This window comes from Achroia grisella, unplaced genomic scaffold, assembly GCF_030625045.1.
Source record: "Achroia grisella isolate CSIRO2021 unplaced genomic scaffold, CSIRO_AGI_Agris_v1 utg640, whole genome shotgun sequence".
NCBI classification, from domain to species: Eukaryota; Metazoa; Arthropoda; class Insecta; order Lepidoptera; family Pyralidae; genus Achroia; species Achroia grisella.
The window spans coordinates 5147174-5165531 of record NW_026712977.1 but is presented as its reverse complement, the minus strand read 5'-3'; the positions used below and the strand labels follow the sequence as shown (position 1 = coordinate 5165531).

The 18358-nt window shown below is 31.7% G+C and overlaps 1 protein-coding gene across 1 annotated transcript; it reads left to right on the top strand.

Moving 5' to 3' along the window:
* Positions 1 to 825: 825 nt before the first annotated feature.
* Positions 826 to 17862, top strand: LOC131849227 (protein tramtrack, beta isoform-like). The gene is made up of 7 exons (XM_059199253.1): positions 826 to 993; positions 1087 to 1218; positions 1658 to 1818; positions 2390 to 2570; positions 4177 to 4246; positions 15821 to 15999; positions 17255 to 17862. The coding sequence occupies exons 1-7, from the start codon at positions 826 to 828 to the stop codon at positions 17597 to 17599; spliced, it is 1236 nt and encodes a 411-aa protein (XP_059055236.1). The 3' UTR covers positions 17600 to 17862.
* Positions 17863 to 18358: the final 496 nt, after the last annotated feature.

The following is an 18358-nucleotide window of genomic DNA, read 5'->3' as shown; positions in this document are numbered from 1 at the left end:
AAAATAAATTTTATATTTAGTAAGATGGTAACTGAACTGTGCTATGAAATATGTTTACAACCCTTTGTTATATCGTGTTTTGGTAGACACTTATATTGATAAAATCCAGAAGTTAAAATTACCAATACATGATTGTTCTTTGATAATATTAGGTAGTCGATAATTTCACCTTAAAATTGTGTTTTGCTGTTCCTCTTAGTTAACATAGCTGTTTTGCTTCTCCTTACGTTGTTATTGGCTTGAAACCATGAATAAAATCAGTATATTTCATAGGTTAGTTGAATGTCAACATTCAAATAAGTATTTTCTACCGATTGAAGGGAATATTTGATGTATTTGAAAATGTATTTGTCAAAAAGTGTTATTTCAGAGCTTAGTTCACATATATACCACATTGATTTCATTGTTAAGTTTTCATTTCACTTCATGACATTAAGCGTTACCAAAGCTTCACCGCGCTTTTGAAATTAAGGCTAAAAGAGTTATTTATTATTTATCATATTTTCAAAATACACTAATAAAGAGTAATCTAAATAAAGTATTCCGCGATTTACTATCGTGCGATTTGCTATTGCCAGTCACGAAAATCACAAGACGTTGTTGATTTTTAATAGTGAACATACAAGTAATTCATAAATAACACGAAGCATTATAAAGAATGCTTGTAAACAGTAAAGTTGCTTCTCATGATTTCAGTTAAAAAGAATGTTAGGTAGTATAGTATACGTAAGTAATTACAAGTTTTAAATATTTCACAGTTGAAATTTTTTTGTTTTTAATTTTGCATTTGATTGTTACAGATTACGGCGGCAGAACATTTTCAAAATGTCCCAACAATATAGTTTGAAGTGGAACAACCACTTACCTAACTTCATTGCTGTATTCGGCAATCTGCTTCGTACACAGACTTTAGTCGACGTGACTCTCTCTGCAGAAGGGAGACACCTGCGTGCACACAAAATTGTACTGTCCGCATGCAGCACTTATTTTCATGTAAGTGAAAATTATTTATATGGAAGGGTTAGCCTGTCAACGCACAGATTAAGACTATTAGCATATCAAATTAATATATATGTGTATTTTCAGACGTTATTTGTAGAATCTCCAAATCAACATCCAATAGTTATATTAAAGGATGTCACGTTTGCCGACCTGCTGAAAATGGTCGACTTCATGTACTTCGGTGAAGTAAATGTTACCCAAGAACAACTACCGAAGGTAATTTTGTTTTGCGTAATTCTGAGTGCTACGACAAAGAAAGATTCTTTGTCGTAGCCAACATATCAAATATAGTAAATTTCGTTAAATGAAATTTGATCAATGTTTACTATGCTTATGAGATCGAGCGAGACGACTTTCGATTGAAATCAATCGATTTATATTTAATAAATATCATTACTTTTTTAAACTGAGAGTCACGTGATTTTGTATTAGTTTTCTTTATTTGTCGTTACTAATAAAAAAAAAAATAGTATTATTATTACTATTTAACCTATTTTTGGAAAACCAATCCTAAAACATATAAGGTATAATACAGGGTTTAAAAATATGCGCACCATGTTAACATGAGGGTATACTTATTTTTTTTAGAAGATCAGTTTAGAATTTTTTATTTTATAATATATGATTTATTAATGATATTTTTGTACAACTATAGGTGCTGGATACAGCGAAAACTTTAAAAATAAAAGGTTTAACTGAAACTGATACCTCTCAAGCCACTTCACTCACAAGGTCGCAAGGCGGAAAATCAGAGTCGCAGTCACCCGGTGGTTCCAACGATTCACCGATATCCTCACCTCCTCCGAAACGTCTTAGGTATTACTATTATTTAAATAAACTAATTACATAAGTAAATCACATGAAATATAAGCTCTACACTGTAGCCTCAAATGGATGGTACACAATAATGTTTCCGCAAGGGGTATCTTATATGAAAAAATGATAATTAATAAAATTCTATAAAAACACCAATTATTTAGACTAAAGATAGAGACTATGGACCCAGGCTTGATCTCCGACACTAAGTCGGCGTAATATTGTAATTATTACATACATTTGAGTAAAATTACTACTCATTTCTCCGTACACAGTTTTTCTATAACAGATTTTAAAGCTATTCTGCATGTTTTATGATTGCAGCAATTTGGTCTAATTACTCGGATCTGTGGCAGCATGTACTTTTTTTATTTAGGTAATTAACAAGTTATACAAATTATACACATTCATTGGTATTACTTTATTAGTAAAGCCAATAAGAGATACCTCATGAATTTATTAAAATGTGAGAGCAGAGTGACAACAGGTCCATTAAATTTTGCAATATAAAATATAGCAAAGTTACAATACAATACAAAATATAATAAAGCTACATACACAATTGTTTTAGGCGATGCAGTTCAAATTGCTCCACTAATCCTGCTCTTCCTGAAGAAATGAAAAATGATGACAGTGCACCTTTGGAAATGGTATCGGGAGAGCCAGCACTCACTTTAAGCACGTTGCCTCAGCAGCGACGCATAGACTACAGCGAACCAGATGACAGGATAGATGCATTACCACCAGTGCAGGTTTGATATCATAAATACTTAATTACAGAATAACACACGATTTATTTCAAACATCATAACTAAAAAGTAATTTATTTTGTGATTACAGTTCTGAAATATAAACAGATTGTTAATCTCCTTCTTTTTATTCAATAGAATAGAAAAGGATAGAAAATCATTTATTTAAATATAACTTACATTGCAGCACTTTTGAATAGTCATCACATTTTTTTTCTACCACTCATTCGGAAAGCTATCTTGTCTTATCACAAGAAGAATGAGCAAGAAACTTGCAGTTGCTCTTTTAAATAGTTTTATTCTTACTTTACATTTTTAAGTTGCAGTGTGTGAATACAAACTATCAATTAGGACTAATTATACTCAAAATATTAAATATACAACCAACTGGTTGAGCAACTAAATAAGAGTAAATTAGTCGTATTGATTAGAACAGACCAGTTGATGAGTTGATGAGTTAGAGATGAGTCTGCCATCACTGCGCTTGACCATATTTTAGAGATATACTCTTGACAGAATGGAGTTCTCACTCCACTACAAAATGGAGATTTAGAGAGAAATGGCGAAATGGTTGCTATTTTGGTACATATAGGCGGCCCACTCCATGAGTGGGCCGCCTACTGCTGCTTTGACTCGATCGGTCCGTCGCATGGGTGGATCACTCATGGGGTTTAGTACCGTCAACCTTATCCCTGTTAGATTATTAATAAGAACAACAAATTATAATTTTTTGTCAACAAGTGGAGGACCAGAAATTTTATTAACATTGTTAAATAACAATGTTATGAACTGTTGTAATAATTATGATAATTGATTGCAATGACAACCTAATTACGTAGGTCGCACATCAAGCGGGCATAAAACCCCAAATTATGTTAGTCTTAAATAATATTTTATAATGAAATTGAAATGAAATAAACATTTCTAGTAACAAAAATTATTCCAATAATAGAAATAGAAATTGTCAATCTACTATATTGAAATTGGGACACAGTGCTCACGTTCTTATATTCATTTATTCAAACATACTCTGTTTGTGCCTGTTCTTAATTGTCTCCGTGCTTATGACACTACATCTTACACACAAAATCGTTATTTCATCTTTTATTAGGTACTTTTCTGGTGAACATATCCCATATCTAATCGGTTGTTACTGTGACTTCATCTGCTTATGTTTAAATAAAAGGTGTCTATATTTTTAGTTGTGAAAAGGTCATAACAGACAATCACACTATTTAATTTATAATATTAGTATGAATAATTCTTTGGTGCTCTTTTACTTTTCGCACCATTCCATCTATTAAATATTTTTTTAATAGATGTTAATGGAATGGTGCATCTGCCTGCACTATGGTTTACGTTGACGGGGTACCAGTGGGGGATGATAGAATGAGCTTGAGGTCAGGTCAGTTAGCTCTTTGTAGCAAATACACCAGGAATTTATCACAATTGTTTCCAGGGGAGCCGTGTGGATCTCAACCTGACATGGTACATTGCTGGCAATGGAGTCAACAGTCCACATACAATCTCCTTCCCCTGGTTTTTCGAAAATTGCAATCTTACATTTCTAACAAATTAAATTTTTCATCATACACTATATCTGTTTCAGCAAAATGAACCCCAGAACATAAATGTGGCGCCCATGACGATGGATGATAGCGGTGTTTTATCTCAACAAGGTAAGCTGCATGTTTATTTATTCAAATGATTTATGCGAGAAAATTATGAAAATATCCTATTTTGCGCGCAAAGTTTTATTATTTTCTAATATAAATGATAAAGAAATTGATGAACAGATGATGAAGAGTTTAACAAACAATTACGTAATTACGCTTGAGTGTGTCTCAGCAGCACAGTAGTCCAAAGCTTAGGGTGAAATATTAGTCAAGAAGTAAAATGATATTGTCCGCGACGTTCAATGCACTATTAATAAAGCTGATTGAAAATAGTAACAATAAAAAATAATTACTATACTGAAACGACTGGAGAACTAGATTTTTATTAATATTAATACAGAAATATACTGTTACCATAATAATATTATAAATATTTTTGTAACGGTAATTTTAAGAATATACAGTTGTTCCACGCGATTCGAATGGTTTTTGAGATTAAACGTAACTGCCTGTCTAAAACAAAAGGCGGTCTTTCCAGTTGTTAAAAGATCTATATTCCTATTGTATATAGAAAGTTTTTATGCCTAACATAACAGAACGAACATAACAGAATACTATTGTGGTGAACTAATGGTAACCCCGACAATCAATCCACGTTATTCTCATTATTTCTAACGTTTTCGTATATCATAGTATAGCGACAATATTACTGCCCATTGCATATGCCCGGCCGTCGTGGTGTAGATGCCCGTTCTTGGTCCGTAAATTGACACTAACGGCTTGTTGTCAATGCGATTAGATAGAATCTCTCAAATTTAAGATTTTCAACTTATAAAATTCTGAAGTAGCCAGATTTAACATAAAATGCTAATTCACATGAAATATGTATTATCTATAGGAATTTGCTTCTTATGAGACTGCATATTCCATTGGACTGCATGTATCATTAATCAGGCCCGCGAACAGTATCTTTGAATGTTTAGCTGTAAAAGGAAATATTTTTATGTACATAAGTTATTGATTACACAAAGCTGAAGTTAGTTTGTGTCTTAGTGTATGTCAAAAGACGTTAAAGATACAAGAAGTGGTTTCTTTTTAATATTATTAAACTTTAGCCAAGATATTATAAAAAATATATTGATGTGTTTCATAAATTTATAAATTGAATGTTACTATATATATGTTTTATTTTGCTTTTGATTATGTTATAGACCTCATAGTGATTTCCCTTAAAACCTGTATGTATATTACTTTCATTAATGGTAATAATCTTTTTGAAAATAGTATAACACTTATCTGTGGCTCACTTTACAGGGAAGGGAGATCAATGAAACATGTAGTATTGTTTGTCAAAAACCATATGCTTAATCTAATACAAATTTATTACAAAATCATTTATCTCTCTTCCCAGGATCGCAGTGGAGTATGATGGAAAATCAATATCCGCGCTATAACACGTGCGTTGGTGTCGGTGGTTTGCAGCAGGAACCAGCAGGGAACATGTATATGAATAATGTCGTCACTGCTAACCAGGAAGTAAATTTGGATGCATTCACCCATGGGATACCCGTGGATAACGCCACGCCAGGTCGCAGTTTAGCTCCGGACCAGACTCCTGTTCAAATGACACAAAATGCACCCATAGTGCGGCGACGGCGTACTATTAATCCACAAGCTGAAGAAAATTTCCAACGAGCATTAGAAGCGGTACGTTTCGGAGGGATCGGTTTCTGTAAGGCAGCACGTATGTTCGGCGTTAACAATAGGACACTCTGGCTCGAGTACAAAAAAAGAGGTTATCCAAATAACAGGCCGAGCATCAGAAACAGAATAAAAAGAGAACGCACCTCCCCACCCCTTGAACTGAAAATGGAAAGTAGTATCATGCAGCAACCGGAGCAGCAACCCCACATGACCATCATACCCCACCATATGCCAGTAGGTTTTATAGAGTCACGACCAATAGACTTCAATATGCAGGGCGTTCATAATTCTGCATTAAATATTCTGGGTATGAATTTTAATAACACTCATCAATAGAACGCGGTGTGCGGGGCGGTAGGTGAAGAGTCTTACTCCTTGTGACCAGAGTGGGCGAGCGCGGAGTTCGGGACCGCGCAATCGCCCCCGCACCCGCACCAGCCCCCGACGGGGCCCGCGTTACCCCCGCGCCCTCATCCGCGGTATGACCTCTACATGCACATGCCGCTGTAGACATTGAACTCTAGCACGAAGCACGTGTGTCGATGCCATAAACTTACATTCTTTAGATCTCAGTAGAGCCGTAAGTCGTGTGTGTTCGATAAGGACTACGTCGAATATCCGCCATTTTAAAGTATTCTGAAAAAATGTGATAGTTTCGGTTAATGCAGTGGTCTGAGGACCGTCGCACGTTAGTTGTAAGGTGTGCGTCGCCCCAGCAAAATGTGCACACATTTCAATAGAATTTCTGATTTGTGCGTCCGTACCAATGTACATATATACACAACTAGCTAATTAATGATAGTTTTAATTTTCATCTGTAAATATTATGTAGAGTGAGCCATCAAAATTTTAGACTGTTAGAAATAAGTGAATTTGTACCAAGATATCATTTCATTTTTGAATTGGTGGTCGTATTTACTTGCGACCTTGTTTATAAGTATGGTCGTTCATAATAAACAGATAACCACATGAAAATGTAAATAATATAACGACCATTGATTTAAAATTAATTGATCTCTGTCCATAAACTACTATTTAAGTTAGGTTAAAAAATATTTACGTTAATTTATAAATATGGCCCATCTGATATACATGTAAATTACATTTGTTACCGTGACTGCATCAACGTCCGCATCAAATCTACAAATTATCACATTCTAGTGTATAGAATTTTATAATTGTGAGAAATTGTAATGATTTTTATGTTAGTCTCACATTTAATGTTTTAGTTGAAAGTGTCTTCCCGTTTAAGCACAAGAAATGTGCAATAGCATCTATTATAGGAATTGTACCTTGGTTTTGTTTTGTTATTCCTCTACAACGACCACACAAAAGTGTACACAACTCTCTAAGCCTCTTAAAATATATATTTTTAGGATTTTGCGATATTAGAAATTTAAATACCAAGAACCACGTTTTTTGGGGGTACGTTTTTATACTAACCCCCCAAAAACCCATTTAAAATAATATATATTAATTCATTAGTCAGCTACGTCGAAATGACGCACAAATTTTCCACCATTTCTATAAAACTAATTATGTTTACATGAATATGCATAATTTTTTACCCAAAAACAATGTAGACACTTTCGAAGTAACTTCATATTATTGTCATAAATATGTTCATATAAATAAGAACAGAAAATAGATATCTACAAATAAACTATAAAAAAAAAATTTCGTAACTGATCTGGTATGCTGACACAATTATTAAATTTAAAACTATTGAATTGGAGGATGCTATTTTCCACTCGCAAAATATCCATTTTGGACTACATAAATACTTTTTAGTTTTACCTCCAGTTTCAAGCCTATCAGCCTAAATGGTGTAATGTTTCCAGTCTGTTTCGATTTTCGGTACCTCGGTTCAGTTATTCAGAACAATGCGGATATAGAATTAGTGCCGGATCGATGCCAATATACTCATGTATATTATCGCTTTAACATATTACACCCATTATACTATTCCATAGGATTTGCCTTTTATCCTTTAATTTCACTGCCTAATCTGCATCCTACTGAAACATAGCTTACAAAGCAAGCTGCTTTGTGGCTGGACGCAGATGATTTTTCAGTTTAATTGTTTATAGTTTATTTGTAGGTGTACACTTTTGTTCTTTGTTCTTTTGTTCATATATATAGGCGTGGGGGTTTAAGCTTCCACAATTCTGTGTTAATAATTAATTGATTTATTGATTAATGAGGGGTTTCGTTAAATAAAACTATCTGGGTTGAATGCTACTCGAACACTGATTTTATTGCTGGGGAAAGTTAATGAGGTGAAATTGCATGTGTTGGCATTATATTGTATTATACAGTATGAACGTATTTATGACTACTTATACTAATTATAGTCATAATTGTTCGTAAGTATTAATATTATTTTATTAAAAACTTGTATGTATCCATATTTGAATTTAATTTTTAATAGATACTTTCACCATTGCGATGTTTTTGAAATAATAACATATAAAGTCTTCATTAGTAGCAACTAATGAAGAAATAAGGTTATACGTTTAGAAATATATTTGAGGGTTGGTAAAATCACATCCCAAAAAATATACTTTTCGTTATTTAGGGATTAGGGACATAAAACTTTTGATGTTGGAAGAACTACAAAAACAAGGTACAATTCTTTCAATAGACGCTAGTGCATAATTCATGTGCTATATCGGGCAGTACCTTTGATACACAGATAAACCATGTTTTATATTTGTACATGGAATATTTCTTAAGTCACACTTGTAAATACGTAGAATACTGTAATAGTAATGCTAGTATTGTAAATGTGAAAATTTGTAAAGATGTTGAGATGTTTGTTATTCATTAACAAAGTTTTATACTCAAATTTCACTCACACATCATTTCGCTGGGGTTCATGCAGTTGTAAGATTAATTAGAATGGCAGGTTACATTCTGTTTTATAAACTACCTCCGCTATTAGTATTGTTTACAATTTTTATATTTTCTTAGTTCGACCAAAAAAGGTTAGGTTTATTACCGTATGCATATGACAAATGATTTTATACTCTTTTTACGACACAACTTAGAAATAGATACTTTATTTTAGAAAATATTTACAATTATCCATGTAGACTTCAAAACTGTCATAGTGCTTGTAGCTGGGTGTAGTATTACTACTAGTGAAGCTATACCGTCAGCAAATGTAATTACTGTATTTGTCCCTTTATTTTAGTTCCGCTGCATTCTTAAATATATTGAATATGAGTGGTGAGACTGGACATCTGTGCCGAGCCAAAATTAAGATTGTTATATGTCTCCGTCCTGTTTAATACTGATGAACAGTCTACAGTTATGTATATGAATATTGAATAACTGACATTTAATTATTTATTATTAATCGTGTGGTCAACTTTATCATTAAACATAGGGTTTTTGTTTTAGATTTATTATAATTAATTTTATTAGGTATTATTTTAGATGATGTAGCAAGACTCAAAATGAACTGAAAATGTAATTTATCTGAGAGTTACGAAATATGATAGTTTCCTATCTATATGGATATGTCTAAGTTGTGTCGTAATATAAAAGGCAATTTACAAGTAACGTATTGAATTCACTGCATTGCCGTATGTTTATTTATTAATTATTATTTATAGAGATTTAAGATTATTTTGAGTGTAGTTCCGGTGACTTTGTTGTGTCACTAAATCCCAGTAATCAAAATAATGAATGTTATTGATGTTTTTATGCATTTATATTATTTATTATTGCATGCATTTGTAAAGTAATATTAATAGTTTTTCAACAATTTAATTAACTACAAATTTTACAAAATGGGGTAGCTACCACTTATATTTCGTATTGTCTATTTGAAACGATAAGACTGTTATTTGCATGCATCTTTTATATTTATTTATGCGGCATTACAGTACAGTAACAGCGGTTTGCTGCATGTAGTTTGTTATTTATAAAAACTTATCCAACAAAAGGTTTTTTACCTAATCATGGTATGGTTATTGTCACAATATTTTGAGCAGATCCTTCCTGCATAAATAGCTTGTAGATATCAATTGCCGACTGTGTGCTGGCACTGTTAAATATTTTCAAAATAGTAGAATATTTAAAAGGATATCGATACTACGTAAAATTGTAGTTGAAATAGAATATACAATATAAAAATTACAAAATACTAGTGATCAAATATTACCACATCATGACTATGTGAGTTATGTTATAATTAGCATATTTTGTTACAGCTAGTTGTAAATCTGTTTTTTTAATAGTAATTATCATAAATAGTTTGTGATAATAAATTCCATGTAAAGACACATACAACACAAAATGAATCAGTGAATATGGCCACAGATCATGACATTTCAATTTTGAATCTTAAAAACACAATATTTGCATGATATTTAAAAGTTAAGCTACTATATTGTAAATACTATATTTCTTTGAATTTTAAAATATAAAAATGGTCCCTCGACTGCGTAAATCATGATATTTAAACAACAATACTATGAACTTTTAATGATTGTTATGTCATTCAGTAAGGTTCAATAATATACATATTTATGTATAAGTTGTTTAATTATGCAATATGTATATAAAAAATGATATTTTGCTATGTTATCTTGGGCTTATATCATGTCAATAAAATTTTTAATAGTGTAATTATCAGATAGAAAATATTTTTCTCACATGTGCCTCGTATTTCGTTATAAAAATAAATTTGCTCATCAGTAATCGCTTGAGGTGTGGTATAATATTATGTCATGCTATGTGTTTTCTCTTGCTGTATTAGTAAGTCTTTACATTTCTTCTGGTTTATACAATATACATAGTATTCTGTTTGTATGTAATTTGTCATAAAATATAGAAATTACAGTGAAACTGGTACCAAACACAAATTGTGATTTTTATCAAGTAAATCATGATAGTAAGTATCACATGTCATGCAATATCGGATATACTGTTCAGGCTGTCAGATTGATTACATTCCAGTTATCCAAAAAAATAAATGACATCCAAACAATGGTATTGTTTTATATTCAGTGTCTGTTAGATTTTTCTACATTTCTACTGTTATATATTGGTGTTCCATTATTACACAGTGCACCCCTGTTAAATGTTACTAGTCTGAAAACAATAAAATATAAACAGTAACAGGTCGAAGCGTACGGCGACTTTATATTTACTACATAGTGATCTCAAAAGAATATTTTAATATAACAAATTATGTTTTGTACTTATTATTATTTTTATTATTCTATTAACTAATGGTTACTTTTACCGCTTCGAATTTGTCTGTCTAATCTAACGTCTTGTACATATTGTCATAATTTAAAAGCGTCAACTTTAACTAACAGTTTATGTTGTGGTACCACTTTTATAGAGCAATTGAGTATTGCTGAGAAAAAACGTAAACGTTATGTGTAAACGTAAACGTACACACTATAATCAATTACCTGAAATTTTAAGACACTATTGATATTAAGCCTTCGATATTCTTACTGATACCTACATTTCCATGACAAAGAAATAGGTATAGTAAAATTTAAAGTATATTTTTTTATGTTTATGAATATTATTCAATCAAACCTAGTGGTTTAATGTAAGCAGCGTGCTTATATTAATTTCAAATTACTTGAATATATTCTCCAATTAATATAGTTCTCCAATTAATATATTTAGTGATCTCAAATTATAGGCTCAGTGCTGTGAAATAAAAGTATCACAATTTTGAAATAAATAACGTTAATTATAATTCAATTATATTCGAGTAACATTGTGCTGTGAAATATATATCACATTATAACGTGGAATTAAATAATAATAATAATATCTGAAATATATTTAGTTTCATAGCTCGAATTCCTCCGATGGGAGTAATTTATAATATTGTGTGAGTTCTTTGGGTTATTTCTAATCACAATACACAGATATATTCATTAATACTAAAATGTATTCTGATTCCATCTCTAAAAAGATATTATGTTAGAGACATCGTGTCTGACATCAATTAACGAAATAATGCTACATAAGTTCCATTCGAAAGCTTTTCTAAGTACGTTGATCAGATTACATGTTTAAAGCAGATGTTACGTAGGCATAAATAGTTGTCCCCACATGCTCTAAGCCGTACATAATTATCTATAAACAATTGTCTAGTCTCAGATAGATACAAAGTGATAATATCCACTACACTTAGTTACTTTGACAGGAACTTGTGTGTTACACACTCACATACACAAACAACCAAAAACACCGACACAGATCCACATACACATAAACCCCATTGAACTCCCGATACGTATTACCTATATTGAAAACGGTTTTACTTTAGACCGTAGTTTTGTTTTGAAAACAGTTACTTTTAAAACTAGCTATAATTTAAATTTAAACTAAGATTTAAAAAGTGTAAAGTCGATAGTAGTATATATACACAGTTCTAGCGATCGCTAGGACTACATTGTCATTTTGGGGAGGTACTTTTATAAGTAGAAGCCAGTGAGTGCCTGCGCAGTTTGTTTTGTGTATAAAGAGCGGTCCTTAATAGTTTAGTATAAATGTATGTGTGGAATTGTAACAGAGTGTTTGTATGCGAGAGAGGTGGGCACCACGAGCATCCCTTTATTACCACGTGTTAGCCAGTATTTTAGTATGTAACTACCTAATATTTGTGTTAAACTCACATTTTTCTTAGAATTACAACGAATCTTTCATTTTTTAAGAGATCTCTACAATTGTGACTGATTTTTTTTACAAATTATACCGAAAGTTAAGTTAAGATAATTACTTTAGTATTACAAGTGTAAACGATGTAAATAAATTTATTGTATATGATCGTTAGAATTCGAAACCGCGAATATCATAATTTTGTATAATCAATCGTAAAATATTTTATTTGTAGATACGCTCTCACCCGTTCCAATTTATAGAATGGAAGCAAGAGCAGAAACAGTCCATTCTTTATGATGAAGTTATTTATGCTCATTTATTTACATTTTTACCCGTTTTATTTTTTATTAATGCATAAACTTTACCGTACAAGATACAAAGCAATATATCACTAATTAATTACAAATGTTTTGTACTAGGACACAAATTATATATAGATACGGCTAAAATAAGAATATATTAAATTGAAAATGTTTTTGTATAAATTGGTACATTTATGAATTATATTAACATTGTTCTTAGTAGTTCAATAGAGTCTATTTTTGCAATGTTAGTATATTAGCTTATAGGTAATTTTCACAAATTGTGGCTCAAAATATATCAGAAATGTAAATTGTCATTTTTTTCTTGAACGTGCTTATTAGCCATTAGATTTATAGTGTCCGAATAACAAATGAAATGAAATGGTATCCGATTGGTTTGTCAATGGACGTATATTATATCGTCTTCTAACCAAAGATAATCATGTTCGTGTTCCTGTCTTGTGCCGGGCTCTTTTTCAGTCTCCACTCATCTCGTTTTCACTGCCAGTTGTAGTTGAAGATTCAATAATTTCATCATATCCGATTTTGTTAAAGCGTACAATATTTTCGAAATGAGTACAATCATACAGTAACATCCTTATTGTATCTATTCACTTTGAATATCTTGATTGCTTTCTCAAATTTAATCCCTCGACAGTAACAAAGCAGTTTATTTATATAATGTTGAAATGAAAGTATTTCGGTTTGCAATATTTTTATATAACTGTGTAATATGTGTGTGCTTCTGTAAGTCAATGGAAAGCTAAAACAGCAGAACACTTCTTATTACAGTGACTGTCAATACAGTGCACTTCAACATTATAATAAACATTTTGAATTTGTTATAAAGTAGACTTTAAATATATTTCATCAGCATTATCGAAATTTATAACGTTTTGAACTTTCGATAATTCAGAAATAGTAACAAAATTATACTTACTGTATTACATTAGGGTTAATTATGAAACCGCAACAAAGTTTACAGCTATGCGAGTATATCTTTATTTAAAAAAGCATTTTGTACTGTCTTTTATTAATAAAAAAATATATTGTTAGTTTGTGTCCTAGAGCAGAGTTAATTACTAATTTGGGTATTTATTTTAGTAATAAGCCCTTATATGAACTGATAAATGATTTAACGAGAAAGTTAAAACCATCACAAAACTGAGATATTGTTCAGTCTATACATACTATTGATACATTTTCATTGTTATTTATCGTTTTGCTTCTCAACGTATGATAATAATATTGGCAATACATAGGCGGCTCTATGTACCCGAAATTCTATAGTAGAAATGAATACCTCTGTACTGTACTATATAGGCAGGTAGATAGAACAATATTTTTTCATGTTTCTACTTAGAAATAATAAGAACATTTTCGAAAATGCTTTTGGGACCTGCATGAGTTTTACAATTGCAGGTATCAGAATTATAAGAAACATATAATTTATTGAAATTTTAAATAAGATCTTGGTTAATAATTATTGTAAAAAAAAATTATGAAATAGAAAATTTCGAGAATTCAACTCGAATATGTCGGTTTAGTTTGATTTGTTTATATGACTTTCCATACTGCAATTGTATTGTAGTTTTTTTAATTGCACTATTTAAATATTAAGATTATTTTGAAATATTGGCCCTTTTTACTAATGCAGAAGCCATTTTTAATACGTCAGCGTATTTTTTTTATATTATAACCTCGTACGCGTTCCAAAGGCATGTATCCCTTAGTTAGTAGTACCTATACATCAATAGAATTTCGGGATTGCATTGCAGCAATAGCCTGTGTCGATGAGCTGTACACATCTCTATAAAAATTGTAAAAAAATAACATGGTGCGTAGCACAGTATGATTGATTATAAATATAGATGGATTACTTTTGGTTGTATTGTTTATTATTTATAACATATTTCCTAATTAGTACCTTGAAATACAATACTTACAGTCGTATTTATAAATATAATGATGAAGTGACCAGTGTGGGACCATCGCATACTATTAACGCAGGCGCGGTGGAATGGTCCAATATGATCCATTAAAAAAAAAAGAAAAATTGTATTGGTATTTATTTACGCAGCGTTTGTCGTTATTGCAAATGGAATGGATGTTTGTTACTCTTTAACGCAAAAACTACCTACTGAACGGATTTCGATGAAACTTTACAATAATATAGCTTATACATCAGAATAACACAAGTTATAAATTTCATGCGAGTGAAACCTTGTTTTACAGGCACTAAATACCACGAATATCAATAAAATAATGTTTCAACTAGTTGTACAGAGGTACTATTATAGGTTATCCATGGTTTTTTTTTATATTATTGAAATTATTATTAAGCTCGTGGTAAGTGGTAACCATCGTCTATCTATATTCTTTGTTCCTACTGAACACTTTCATTTTCTTTACGTCTCCATATAACATATTTAACTCTAGTGTAAGTCAGTGCATTTTATACTAATAAGCCATGTAGCACACATTCAAATAAATAGTACTATTATTACACCCTACCCGACTCCTTATCTAGAACTAACATAGTAATAAAACTAGACTAGACATAATAATAAAAAAATAATTTAAGTAGCGACGCATTATCACATCTTATATAACGCTACAGTGGTGAGATGATAACCGCTAAATCTCGCTGTAACTCGAAGATTACATGAGACGAACGTAATACCTCTTATTGTTGCCATTCCGAAGGAGTACGATGTCCTGTATCCTACCTCTTTATCTCATCCACTGAAATATATCATGCAAATCAAGCTGCATACCATACAAATGGTTGAATAGGCGATGCAAAGTATTTCACGTTGACGACAATGTCTACATTAGATTTCAAGAAATATTTATTTTAAATAATTTTATTTTGGTTAAAAAAATTCTCATTCGTCACAAGAAGGAAAATCTTGCAAGTTGCTCTTTTAGATAATTAAATATAGTTGTTGGCTTGTATTAAAAATGCATACAACGTATTTTTCAGATTCGTTCAGCTCACAGTCTGGTCTCAAGTTGCGCAGGTCCAAATATTTCAAACGGCAGAGCCGGGTGCAACCCGACGAACGAGAGATACGAAAGCAAACTTCCGAGCCTGTGCCATCGTACGTCGTCACACCGGCGCCACTGCTTCAGAAACATGAGTCCTATCCACAATACGCTACGGTAAAGGTATATCCATATTAATAGACCGATGCATGTTTGTAAGTTTGTTTGATAGATGCACGGATAGGTGTTTGTTACTCTTTCACGCAAAAACGACTGAACGGATTTTGAAGAAATTTTACATGAATAGCAATATATATGAATGAATATAATATAGAATACATCAGAATAACCCATAGGCTATATAATTTAACAAGATATATAAATTGTTAATTAAATATATATTGATAAATGTCAATAAATTTGATGCAGACGAAATTGTGCAGGTTGACTATTAATATAATAATATCCTTGGACAATTCACACAGCGCCATCTAATTGACAACTGATCGAAATACTTAAATAGGTACATTTTTTGTCACAACACATAATATGTTATATATAGAAATCAACCAGACCTACGAAGAATACGTCTATTTGTAACTTTCTTGCGATAATAAAAAGCAAATAAAATCAGGACTTTGCATGATTTCATTTAGACAAACGAGAGTCTATAATATAACCTATATTCATATTATATACATTCAGATGACATATTTTCACATTTACAAGAATAATTCAAATTCAAAATATCTTTATTCAAGTAGGTCTATTACAGACTCCTATGATATGTCAAATTTACCGGAGTGATTTTGAGATGAGAAGAACTGACAAGAAATTCAGGTCGTATTCTTTTCAAATAAATGTTGTAGGTACATGTTCACAATAATACAGATACATTTATAAATTCAAATTTGGGAAAATCGAATAACCACTTAGTATATGCTATTACAAAAACAAAGTCTAATCAGTGTTCGTAACCCGAACAGACCACATAGTCGCATATAGATAACTAACTGCCCGCCTACTGATAGACTAATCGGTAACAACTAAAACAACGTAAGAAATTAATAAGTTAAACACTCTTTCCCAATATATTTATTTATCATGTTGATCATAAGCTTTAGTTACAGCAAACAAAAAACATTAGATACAGCTTCATCTGATGAAAATGCGAGCGACTGTAGAAGTCACTCCAAACCTATGGAATAATTTATTGAGATGCTAATCCTAAAAAACATTTGTGATTTTTAGGAAATATCAGTTACAAAAAAGGCGTTCCGTTATATGGTATATAACGTATATATAGTTAGGGGTCGACTGAAACACTGGAACATACTGGAAAATATTACATTTATATCATGCAAACAATTGTAAACGACCGTGAAAAAATTTTAAAACATACTATATTTGATTGTTTGTTGCATATTTTTAGAGTCGACGATCTCGCACCCAAGACCATGAGGTTGGTTCGTTGCTCATCAGGCCTGTAACTGTGATCGACCGGCAACCTTCTACATCGGCATCGGAGGCGAGCTTCTCAGATGCATCCCCGTCAACAGCTACATCCCAAACACCCCGGGTGAGTCACACACCGGCCGTACGCTCTGGACCACCGCTAAGCTGCAATTTCTGCTGGAACACAGTCGACGAATGCGGCCGCATACTACGACGCAAGACCCAGTACCACTGTCCCGAGTGCCGCACCAATCTCTGCATAGTGCCATGTTTCCATGAGTACCACGACGGACCTGAGTCGGATCCGAACAACGCAAGGTGAATCCTATTCTTTGGTAAATATTAATTCGGGTACTTTGATAAATACCGATACGGTAAACACTGTCCGAACTGAATACTCGAACATTTAGTTTTGGGTGCATATTCGGGATTCTTTCAAAAAGAACTCGTTTGTCATGTTAGTGAGAGTTTAATGTTTACATACATAATGTATGACAGGAATTGAACGTTTTAAATGTTATTGTAAATATATAAAGGTAGATTTGAACTTGACGACGCTCAATTTTGTCGTATGGTAATATTAAATTAAAGTTATTAGAAATTAATTAATTTAACTTCAATATTGAATCTGGTAAAACTCTCAGAATAATTGTTAGAGATTATATTTTTTCAGAATTGAAGCCATTGCTTGCAGCTATCAGCTTCATTTCTGATAATTTCCTAAACTTCAATGGTATTACTAAAAAACATTTGTATTGGGGAAGTTACTTTAATGCAATGTCAATATAGTACCAATATTGCACACATCATGTAAAACTATACAATAATGTATTTATACACATTTAAGTACTGACTTAAAAATGCTACTCTGTAATCATAGATTAATTTGTAAAGTCCTTAATTGTTAATATTTTACAGATTAATAAGTGGCTGAATACTCCTAGAATTATTTAGTCTTTATAAGCAAGGGATAAATCTGTAAAAATCATGTCATCGTGTCATTATTGCATTTGTTGAGGACTCTATTGGCACTCCTATTTCACTATTCACGTAATTGTAAATACTAGAACTGAAGTTTTAA

Excerpts from the sequence above, each read along its gene's own strand:
- LOC131849227 (XM_059199253.1), top strand. The coding sequence starts at position 826 with ATGTCCCAACAATATAGTTTGAAGTGGAACAACCACTTACCTAACTTC. Across the intron at positions 1,219-1,657 it reads CCCAAGAACAACTACCGAAG|GTGCTGGATACAGCGAAAAC; the intron begins GTAATTTTGTTT and ends GTACAACTATAG. Across the intron at positions 16,000-17,254 it reads CCTATCCACAATACGCTACG|AGTCGACGATCTCGCACCCA; the intron begins GTAAAGGTATAT and ends GCATATTTTTAG.